Source organism: Mauremys mutica, chromosome 7, assembly GCF_020497125.1.
Source record: "Mauremys mutica isolate MM-2020 ecotype Southern chromosome 7, ASM2049712v1, whole genome shotgun sequence".
Taxonomy (NCBI): domain Eukaryota; kingdom Metazoa; phylum Chordata; order Testudines; family Geoemydidae; genus Mauremys; species Mauremys mutica.
In genome coordinates, this window is record NC_059078.1 from 48,997,135 (window position 1) to 49,009,175 (window position 12,041).

General features: G+C 49.0%; 1 protein-coding gene across 4 annotated transcripts in view; it reads left to right on the forward strand.

The window, feature by feature from the left end:
* Window positions 1-12,041, forward strand: part of CACNA2D2 (calcium voltage-gated channel auxiliary subunit alpha2delta 2) — a 642,762-nt gene that overhangs the window by 117,009 nt on the left and 513,712 nt on the right. For all 4 annotated transcript variants that reach the window (XM_045024558.1, XM_045024559.1, XM_045024560.1 and 1 more), the window contains exon 3: window positions 7,846-7,962. In XM_045024558.1, the coding sequence (XP_044880493.1) occupies window positions 7,846-7,962 (117 nt within the window). The remainder of the gene's footprint in view (window positions 1-7,845; window positions 7,963-12,041) is intronic.

Below are 12,041 nucleotides of genomic sequence, written 5' to 3' on the forward strand. Positions count from 1 at the left end.
ATTCCTAAAGAACTCCAGACTAAAGTGGAGGATCTCCCATTTGACAAGGACAAACTTTTCTCCCAAAAAACTGACGAACTCCTCCATACCATGAAGGATTCCAGAGCGACACTGCGCACCCTGGGCATTCAACCATCTCTTCCCAAGAGACAGCGATACCAACCCTACCAAAGAACACGTCAGTATTATCGCCCTCAATCCAGACCGTACGACACAACTCGGAATCGTAATAGACCTCCCAAACGCAGACAAAATCAAAACCAAGCCACCACCTTCCGTCCACAGGGCAATAAACAACAGTTTTGAAGTTTTGGTCGAGGGTCTGCACGACCACCCCTTGATTCCACCACTTACTTTCCCATTTGGCCACCGCCTCCAGTATTTCCAACATGCCTGGCAGCGGATCACACAGGACCGCTGGGTCCTCGAAATAGTTCAGACCGGTTACTCCATTCCTTTTATTTTCTACCCTCCTACCCATCCCCCTTCCCCGTCCCTCTTCAGGGACCCCTCCCACGAGCAGTTACTTCGCACAGAAGTGGCTCACCTTCTGCAATTAGGCGCAGTGGAGCCTGTGCCTCTGCAACACCAGGGGACAGGTTTCTACTCCCATTACTTTCTAACACAGAAAAAGACCGGGGGATGGAGGCCTATATTAGACCTACGCCGACTGAACAAATTCGTGAGGACACAAAGATTCAAGATGGTCACACTGGGCACAATAATACCCGCATTGGATCATGGGGACTGGTTCACAGCCCTCGACCTACAAGACGCTTACTTCCACATATCAATTCATCCAGCTCACAGACGCTTCCTACGATTCACAATCGGTCACGATCACTTCCAATACCGAGTTCTTCCTTTCGGACTCTCCACGGCTCCAAGAGTTTTTTCCAAGACCTTAGCCGTCGTTGTGGCTCACCTCCGCAAACACGGAGTCACACTTTTCCCCTATCTAGACGATTGCCTCATCAAGGGCGACTCCTGTGGCGACACACTTCAAGCCACACGTCTCACCATCTCCCTCTTTCACAGCCTAGGTCTCCAAATAAACACCCAAAAATCCACCCTGATACCCACGCAACAGATAGAGTTCATTGGAGCTCATCTCGACTCAACCCAGAGCAGGGCCTCGCTCCCATACAACAGATTCCTCACTATCACACAGCTCATACGCACACTCTCTACTCGTCCCAGGACACAAGCAAGAATCTGCCTACAGCTTCTTGGTCACATGGCAGCTACCACCTTCGTGGTTCAACATGCCAGGCTACATATGAGATGCCTCCAGGGCTGGCTCAACTCCAATTTCAAACCCAGCAGACATCCCTTAGGGATGCTGCTAACTCCTCCTCCCAATGTTATAACTTCCCTACAATGGTGGACAAGTCCAGAAAACCTCTGTACAGGGGTTCCCTTCCAGCAACGATCCCCAACGCTCATGCTCACCACGGATGCTTCCCTGTTAGGTTGGGGAGCGCATCTAGGAGAACACAAAGCACAAGGTCGATGGTCTCCATCAGAGTCGCATCTACATATAAATCTCCTAGAACTCAGAGCAGTGAGGAAAGCATGCCTTCACTTTCTTCCCCTTATAAAGAACAGATATCTGCGAGTTTTAACAGACAACATAGCATGTATGTATTACATAAACAGACAGGGGGGTGCCAGATCACATTCCCTCTGCATGGAAGCCATTCGACTCTGGAATTGGTGCATACAACATCGAATACAGATCATCGCCTCCTATCTACCAGGCTGCCACAACACTACTGCCGATGCACTCAGCAGGCACTTCTCCACAGAACACGAGTGGGAACTGCACCCCACAGTACTCCAACAGCTTTTCTCCCACTGGGGCACTCCATCAATAGATCTCTTCGCCACGACCCGAAATCGAAAATGCCCCCTGTTTTGCTCCAGGGCGGGACTCGGGACTGCATCCCTAGGGGATGCATTCCTCATTTCATGGAACAGTTACCTCCTGTACGCCTTCCCGCCTATCCCTCTACTACACAGGGTTATTCGGAAGATCGCGGACGACAAGGCCCAGGTCATCCTTATTGCCCCGGCTTGGCCAAGACAGACGTGGTATCCTTACCTTCTCCGTATGTCCTCCCGTCACCCATGGGCTCTCCCCAACAGGCCAGACCTCCTTTACCAGGACAACGGGCGGGTCCTTCATCCCCAACTCCAGAAGCTCCACCTCACGGCCTGGTTCCTTCATGGTTCCAAACCCATGAACTAGCCTGTTCCGAACAAGTCCTACACGTCCTCCTGCACAGTAGGAGAGACTCCACCCGCAAAACCTACCTTCAGAAGTGGAAGCGCTTCGCTCTTTGGTGCTCACATAAACATTTAGCACCCAACAATGTGACTCTTCCTAACATTCTAGATTACCTCCTCGAACTGAAACAGGACGGACTTTCGCTTAGCTCCATCAAAGTGCACCTGGCGGCGCTTACCACCTTCCACAAACTTTTGGATGGGTACTCACTCTTTACACACCCCACCATTAAACGTTTTCTCTCTGGCCTGCAAAATCTCTACCCTGAAATTCACGCAACAGTGGCTACGTGGAATCTTAACCTCGTTCTTCATGCTCTCATGAAACCTCCATTTGAGCCCTTGGCTACCTCCTCTGATCTCCATATGTCCATGAAGGTGGCTTTCCTAGTTGCCATAACGTCAGCAAGGAGAGTTGGAGAAATAAGTGCCTTGATGGCCCACCCTCCATACACAATCTTCTCCAAAGATAAAGTCACTTTGAGACCACATCCTCAATTTCTTCCTAAGGTGGTATCGACCTTCCACCTCAACCAACCTATATATTTACCAACTTTCTACCCCAAACCTCACAAAACGCCACAGGATGCAACCCTGCATACTCTCGACGTCAGGCGAGCAATTGCCTTTTATTTAGACAGGACTAAACCATTCCGCAAGTCTCCACGACTCTTTGTTTCAATTGCCGAAAGATCCAAAGGCACGGCTATATCTAAACAACGTCTATCCAAGTGGATCTCTGACTGCATCAGATCCTGTTACCGTGCGAAGAATCTTCAACCGCCCGAAGGCATAAGAACTCATTCCACTAGAGCCATGTCGGCATCCGTTGCCTTCCTACACAATGTTCCCATTCCCGATATCTGCAAAGCAGCTACATGGTCATCTGAACACACATTCGCAAAACACTATGCTTTAACGCAAGACACCACGGCAGACACAATAGTAGGTCATACAGTACTATCTTCAGCATTTCCTGCCGTATCTCCAAAGTCCCACCAACCGTAGTGGGTACTGCTATACATTCACCTAGAGTGGAGCACCCACAGGGACAGCACTCGAAGAAGAAGAGAAAGTTACTCACCTTGCAGTAACTGAGGTTCTTCGAGATGTGTGTCCCTGTGGGTGCTCCACTCCCCGCCCTCCTCCCCTCTACTTTGGAGTACTGAGATGACTCTCCACGGTAGAGAAGGAACTGAGGAGGGTGTGGGGCGCACGCACCCTGGAAGATTCCAACTGGACGGGAGATACCATCTGGGTGCGTGCGCCCCAACCAGGCACTGCTACCGAAAATCTCCGATCGACAGCGCCGGGACGCACCGTCACCTAGAGTGGAGCACCCACAGGGACACACATCTCGAAGAACCTCAGTTACTGCAAGGTGAGTAACTTTCTCATTTGGTCACCCTCTCTTTGAATTGAAATGTTCTCATTAACTTCGATAAATTGATGGACAAAAAGCCTGCATAGGTCTGTAGCTGCAGAGGGTTTGTGATGGGGGCCGGGGAGCATTGCTTGATTTTCTTATTCCTCCCCTCCCCCGCCGAGAATGGGTAGGCACAGTTTCTGGCTGTAACCAATGGGAGATGATTTTCCGTTTCATAATAGGAAAACACGAATTTCAGGATGCCCTTTTTATCCAAAGCTTTCTCCTTGAAGATTGCTCCTCTTCTTTTGCTTCCCTAATTGCTGCTGCTCAGCTGGAGGTAGTGTGCCTTCAAAACACATTATTTTGTTATGCTGTTACTTACCAAAGGAAAAAAGAGAGTGAGGGAGAATATAATTTATGTTCAATTTTCTTTCTTTAACCCATTCTGTGCTCGGGTGAGATTCTTTTCCAGAATAGCATCCGTTGCTATCAGCAGCACACACCTTCCAGCCTGCTGGGAGACAAGGACCTGAAATGAGGGGTGCTCACAGATTATTCATGCAGGATACTTAAAATGTCTGTGGGATGCCTCCTTTTATTGTAAATAATTCTCTTGCCCAGATCCATGAATCTTTATTTCTGATGTCAGTAATTTCCAACAATAAAAGCTGTGGGGACACCAGATTGGTATGGAACATAGGATGACTTCGGGGCCAAAGTGAGTGGGTTCCTGAGAGGCACAGACTTATTGAAGCAGCTGGCTCTGAGGGGTTAGTTTCTAGGGCGATCCCTCCTGTCTTTCCTGTGAACCACATGGCTCTTCAGCCTGGGAGAGGAGGAGACCCAGTGAGGTGTCTCCTGATCTACCCGGTTATTCCTTGCGGGCATGTGATTGCAATGGATGAGGCAAACAAATCACCTCCCTGGGCCTCTGCTCTGTGGGGTGCTGGAGCACACTTCCACTCCCTGCGCCTACCAGCCCCATTCTTGTGAGCCAGTAATATAGAGAAATTGACAAGAACTTTCCATAGGCCTCAGAATAGGGGAGTCTTGCAAATTTCAACATGCTGCTCCTGCTAGTTAGAATGCAGCTGACAGGCACATCGGTGGAGGAAGATTGTTATTCCATTTGCAGGAAAAGCTGGCACCCAGGGTAACTTGCTTGAAACCCTGACTTTTTGGGAAGGACGATATCTCTCCCATAAGTTCTGGGAGCGGAGCCTTGTGTGGAGTGGTATTTCTGGATGAAAGGTCAGCACGAGGTGGCTGTTATCAGGCATATACCAGCAGCACAGAAGAAAGGAGAAAATTGGGCACATCAGAAATAGCTTGAGCGGAATGACAATTACACTAAGGGTCTGAGGAAACAAGGTGGGAACCTGTGGCCTAAGCCTGAAGGAACTCTGGAGACACAGTCCGAGAGGAGAAAAGCATCTTTTCCCTTAGCCTCAGAAACCACCACATGCAGCCTCTGCTTCTGTAACCATTTGTCTGGGCCTGTGGGGGAAGGTGGGAGGGGGACCTTGGAGGGATTCAGTATTCAGACACTTTAAATTCACCTCTAGCTACCTTCAAATTATCAGGAGCTTGTTGTCCACTGAGAAACTGCTTCAGCTCAGATTTTCAGGGAAGAGGTGGAGGGGATGGAAATATCGAAGGAATTTTTCCATGGGGTTGGTGTCTGCATCCTTCTGCTGGGCTGTTTTGCAGGAGTACTTTGAAGATCGCCTTTGAAGGGTAATACTCTGGTGGCCTTCCCTGTCCCTAAATAGTAGCATTGGCATATTCCATTATAGGAGTTGTCTCTGCATTAGGCCTGATGCAGGAGCCGGTGTTTATCTGATTAATTAAACATGTTCTTTGCTTTCTGCTGGTGGAGCTGGAATACAGAGCAGGAGTTCTCATTCCAGCCTCTTCAGAGAACATAGTGCCAGTGAAAGGTGTCAGCCTGGCTGCTCTGGTGACCGAAGCCCCCTGTTTTATACACTCAGTGCTGCCTGAACAGTGGCAGTGCGAGCTCCCTCCAGTTCACCCCCTGCCAATTTACAGAAGTGTACATAGTGTTTGTCATGCTGGATCAGGGCACTGGCCCATCCGCTGGGATCCTGATCCCATCACTAGCCTCTGGGAATTGGAGCCCCACCTCACCTGACTCTGAAATACACCGACCTATCTAGTGGTGTAGTGCAGTGTGTATAGAGCACTACCATCCTGTCTCCAAGGCATGCCCTGAAGCACCAGCTTTCATTGCTCTGATCTAGGCCTGCGTTACCACAAATGCTCCTGCTGGTCATAGAGTTATCTCCTCAACGGAGAAGAGATTGTTTCTGTCCCAGCCCATCCTTAATCTTTCCACTGAGGCTGCCAGCGCTGGTCCAGGTCTAGTAACTTTTGTGATGTGTTTTGTCTGCTGGGGAGGGACCTGGGCTGAGACTCCCTGCGTGTTGCACACAAGCCACCACAGACATCTCAGATGGATTACAGTAGTGCCTAGAGGCCCATCCCAGGTCAGGCCACATTTGGCTAGGAGCCGTATAGACACATAGTGAGAAACAGTCCCTGCCTTGAATAGTATCAGAGGGGTAGCCGTGTTAGTCTGGATCTGTAAAAGCAGCAAAGAATCCTGTGGCACCTTATAGACTAACAGATGTTTTAGAGCATGAGCTTTCGTGGGTGAATACCCACTTCGTCGGATGCAAGTAGTGGAAATTTCCAGGGGCAGGTATATATATGCAAGCAAGAAGCAAGCGAATACTTGCTGTTGAATACTTGCTGTTGCTACTGATCAGATCTAGATTTGAACTGATGTCCAAAAGGCGAAGACACCTGAAGTGTGCTGGATGGTTTGTAGGCAGGCATGAAGACAGAATTGCCTGCCCCAAAGAGTCTGCAATCTTGTACACGGGGCGAGGGGGATGAGATGCTCAGCAGTGCACTTGAACAATGATGCTGACTTTGTGGCCTGTGAACGCCAAGGATTCAGATTTATTTGGGTGATTTTCTGCTGTCTGGTTTAACACGCCTCTGATGGGAGACCTAGGGCCTACGGGCTTGTGGGAGGAAGCCTCTTAATTAGGAGAGGGAAGAGGTATGGCATGCTGTGGGGGGACAGAGGGCATGAGGCCATGTGGGGAGGTCACAAAGTGGGGGCAATTATGTATCTGTCTTGGGCAGAGGCCAGGGGGGTAGGTACTTTGATAGAAATGAAAGTCAGTGCCCTGTTATCAGTGGTATTGGAAATTGTCATGCATGGAACTTCCACCTGCTGTAGTGGAGTTAGTCACCCTAAGGATTGTTTCTTGCATAATTTAAGCCTCCTCCCCTCCCTGTGGAGATGAATGAGAGTTGTTAACTCTGAAGCCTAATGCTGACCATATCATTGTGGTTATTAACGATTTCATTGATTGTTCTAGCACCAGCTTCTGGCTGGTGGGACAGATCAGTCCCCAGAGTGGCTCCACTGGAACTGCAGTGGGGTTTCCTTGGGGTTGAATGTGCTCAGCTAGAGTGGTTTCCATCCTTGTGCAGGAGTAAGGCTGCAAACTTTAGAAACCCAAATGAGTAGCTAATTGTATCAGGATTTTTTTTTTGCCTTCACCACAGGGCAACTTCTCTCTAGTCCTTCTCCAGCACAGGTCAGTCAAATTCTGGGTTTACTGGAGAAGTCCTAGGTTTTATCCCAGTTTCAGTCCGATCTGGCTGGCTAACCTCTCCTCTGCCCCCTGCTGACACGGCACTGGGTGGCAGTGCCATAGGCTGACAGCAGATAGCACATATGGACCCTGGGGGGTGGCAGTGAACTCTTCTTGCAGTTTCCTGGTCTGGCAAGTGAAATCTGGAGTGTGGATTGTGACTGGGGTCTGGGGACATCATTTAGACACTGAAAAATGGGTGAAAAAATTGCACATTTGGGTCACCAGAGGGGTGTGTGGCCATTGCACTGGTATGTCTCCAGCATTGTGGGAGGAGAGGCCCTTGATGTCTCTGCTGGAGAAGAGAGGAAGCTGGAAAGCCCTGAGGGATGAGCTTCAGACCATACCCTTGTGCACACCTTCCTTGCGTGCTAAGCCTCCCAACTTCCAAATCCCACAGCCCATCTTACCTGTGCAGGATAATCCCTTGGCACTGTTTTTCTCATGTCTTTATGTAGTGGTGACTGTCTCTCTTCCTTTTATTCCCCTTACTAGATCTACAATGACAACAGGAACCTGTTCGAGGTCAAGGAGAACGTCCCCAAGAAATTAGTGGAAAAAGTGTCGGGAGACATTGAGAGCCTGTTGGCCAAGAAAGTTCAGGCTTTAAAGGTAAGGGGCCTGACTGGTGCATTGGTCTCTTGTGGTGTTTTTGAGGTCTGCGGGAAGGGATGACCCTGGTGGAATGGTGTGACCTTGCCAGCAGAACACGGTGACATGCTATCTCCTAGGCACCGCATCTCTTAGGGGTTGCATATCTTAATGTGAATATTTCTGAAAGGGTGTGGAAAGCACATGGGTTGGTAAATTTCAGCAAATCTCCAGAATAGAGGACTTTTCAAGTAAAGTGTCATCCTTGGTCTCAGGATAACTGCTACGTGTGCTGCTACGGTTAGAGACGTTCGTTGGCTTTCCAGTGTATTCTCCGCAACTACTGAACGGGGGGAAAGTAACTCAGTTCCTTAGCACAACTTATGAAAAGTGTTACGGAGAGATAGCTTTGGCTCTTTAAGAGGCTGCACCCTGAAATGCTCGCATGCCTGTGTCCGATGGTCCAGTTGGACAGTGCGCTTATCCTGTGATATAAGTATGTGAGTTGTCCCCTTGGGCATCTATGTAAGTTTCCAATTTCACTTCCCATTTTGTGTCATTTTCTCTTTGAGTGAGCTCATTTCATTAGTGCTGGACCAAGATAACCTGATCACACTGCCATGTTGTCTGAACTTGACCCTCTCTGTGATCATGTTCAGCATCTGGAGTTTTTGTGCTGCTCTCAGTAAGTTTAGCTGAAGAAACAACAAGGATTTTATCTCCGTGGAACGGAGAGAGCTTGTGCCTAGGTGGGAGTGAAGCTGTTTCATTTATTGGAACTGTAGCTTCCTTTGGAGTGCTTGATTTTATGAAACTTTGTGTGTGGTGAAGTTCTGCACCTGGGAGCACAGTTCTAGTGGCAACGCTGGCCTAACTGGGCATGCAGCTGAGTTAACCAGGGGCGATGGATGAAGTGTCTTGTAAGGATGTGTGGGTGCAGTTGGAGAGATCAAAGGCCGCCCTCCATCTTGGTAGGAGGGGGGCTGGACTGCAGGGAAAGACCACACTGTAGCTGTTTGGAGCAGGTTTTCATTGTTGTGTTATGTAATGTTAAATACAAACTTTCTGTGCCTTAATAAGAGAACAAGAGACGGAGCTTTCTTAGGGGCTGGTCCCAGTCTGTGGCATGAACTCCCACAGCAACTAAGGACCATCCCAAATCATTTTTTTTTAATTTATTTGCTTTCATGCTTAACCTCAGTTGTCTTCCAGCTTGATTCTATCTCTGTCTGTGATAAGAGCCCCCTATTCAGTAGCCTGGCATGGTGAGGTGACTTGTATTTATCCAGGACTGAGAGACCCTGTGGCTTCGTTGGATTTCAAATCCTGATTTGAATGTGTCTTCTGAAGTATGCACTTTCAGAATGAGACCCTGGGTGGTTCATCTCTCATCAAGCCAGTTTGAATGTCCATACACCTCAATTATAATATTTTAGCAGGTGTTCCTGGTCTCTCCTTCCAGATTGGTGATAGGCAATAGAATCTGGGGATGGGAGAAACCTATAGGCTCCTCCAGCCCCTCTCCCTGCCAGTGCAGGACTGTATAGTGCCAAAGGGGCCAGAATCTAAGCCACAGCACTCCCTCTACTTCCTTTGGGAGTCTCTAAGGCTATGTTCCTAAGGCTATGTCTACACTATAGGCCTCACAATGACACAGCTGTACCACTGCAGCTGTGCCGCTGTAAGGTCTCCTGTGGACTTAGTGCTGTCCGCACCCCTGATCAACAACAGTTTTGCTGAGAAAAGTGCTAGTGTAGACAAAACCTTACACAGCTCTTCTCTCCCAGGAAGTTTTTCCTCATCTCCAACCTACGTTTTCCTCTGCCTCAGCTCTCCTTCCAGTTGAATCATCTCTCTGAGATGTTCCTCGCCCCCCTTCCCCCGTGACTCATGGGAATGATGATGATTTTCCTTAAATGATTTTTTTTCAGTGGCTGAGTCAAGTGTGAGTGACGTGTATCGGTGAGAATGGGAGGGGGCATCAGGCCTTGTGTAGCACAATTTTTGTGATACCTGTATGCTTCCACCACTGGAAAAGTAGTCCCCTCCCCACTCTGTATTGTTGCTGTAGGAGGTGTAGGACATCTCTCAGTGAGCAAGGTTTCTGGAGGAAGGTACTATCTAGTCTTTTGACACGCTGCACAGGCACTGTATAGGAGTCATTCAAATTAGACGATGATTCAGCCCATTCGTCAAAGAGCCTGCTGTTCCTAATTTCAAAGGAAAACATTCATGCATCCTGATTAAAGAAAGTTTAAGCTGTGTCCAGAGCGTTTATTAATAATATTTACAGTCCCCCCCCCCCCCCCCCGGTTCCCCTATAGAAACAAGAATTAAACACCAGAAACCACACTCGGTGCTGACTTTTGGTGGCAGTGGCTTGACACAGCCTAATGGCTGCAGCAGGGGTCTGGCCATTACAGGCATTCTTATTTCCCACGTGTATTTCAGAGTAATGCGGGTGCAGGACAGTGATTGCTTCCCTCAGTAAAAGTGAGCTGCAAGGCTGGGCACTTAGCTACTGCTCTTCCACTGGACCAGCTCTCGTCCCGTTTCCTCATGAGACGGGAAAAATTCCCAGCAGGATCTCTCTGCAACACTCCTTTCTTGTTCCCTCCAGGTACATTTTCCACTGGCCCTGTGGGGTTAGTGCACTCTGCCAGATATCAGACTTCTTGCTGGCCCACCCTTTTGCCCAGCCATAAGCATGAAATCAGTATGGAGCTGCCTCTGTCCCCAGTGCCTGTTGTCCAGGGGAAGCCCCTTTCACACCAACCCAGCCCTGTGTTAACTGTCTTATTGTATCCTTTCTTAGGCCCTACAATCACCATTTCGCTTGCTTCCTAGTGTCACCAGCAGTGATGGAACCCTAGGCCTTCAATCCCAAAAGCACAGCCCTCTACCTTGAGCTAATGGAGTAACTCCTGCTAGTGGCTGTAGTAGACTTGTATCCTAGTTGGCTGACACTATAGGACACAACTTACTTAGCCAGTGTGTCACATCAGATGAATTATAGGGAAACAATATGGATGGCTCTGATTTGCTTTCCTGCATCAAATTCAAACATCTGTGGTGCTTTTTGGCCCAGACCAACAGTTGCCCTGGTTCTGCCTGGGAAATATGTCTTCCCTGACCCTTGCAAAAGGGTCAAGGTGTCAGCAACTGCCAAATGATTGATGGTGAGTTAACTCCATCTTCATGAGACTGGCACTCTGAATGCCTGCGGAGGGCAGTGAGTGCCAGGCTGGAAAGAGGGGGCTGGCTGGCATTGCCTCCCTCCCCTGCTCCATTCACTGGTGTTGGGTTTTTTTTTTTAACCTGAGTTAAGATATTTCTATTGGGCCCCGCCCATCTCTGGAGCACACTAACTCTCTGTGTTCAGGCGCTGGCTGGGCGGGGGAGAAAGCTCTAGTTCCACACAGGTGACGTGGCAGTGAAGAATCCTGTGTCAGCAAACAGGCTTGGGTGTTCCAGGCTGCAGCTGCAGTGGTCTCTGATGCACAGGGCCAAAGGCTAGATCTTGCTGGCGCCACTCACACAGGAAGCTGTGCTGAAATCAGTGGGGTGACTTGTGTGAGTCAGGGGAGCCCCAAGGGAATCCATGATTGAGGACCCCGGAGACAGCAGATTTTATGGGAGAAGGATGAAAGAGAGATGGGGGAGGGGGAAGCTGGGTCCCCCTTCCCCACGTCTGCATTGTTGCTCTTTCTGAAATCCCTGTGCTGCTCTGTGCATTGGATAAGTACAGGAGATGCTGCCTAGATGTGCTGTATTATAATGATGCTGCTGCTGTGTAATTGCTGCCTGCAGAAGAGTTTGGGAGAAAAATAAACTTTACTAAATGGACCTGATTTTTATTATTGGCTGTGGATAAATTTGGGTGATTTACTTCTTGGAAGTATAATCCCCTTCAGTGGTATTGCTGCTGGCTTCTTCTCCCTCCCTTCTGGGCCTGTTGTGTGTTACTTCCCATGCCAATGATTAGCCACTCTCCAGGGCGGCATGTGTCCTGGGGTCAGGAGAAGCTGATGACCAAGGTAGACTGGGGAGGAAGGGACCCAGCATGACAGTTAAGGCAGAGGTTTGCTATTTCCTGCATG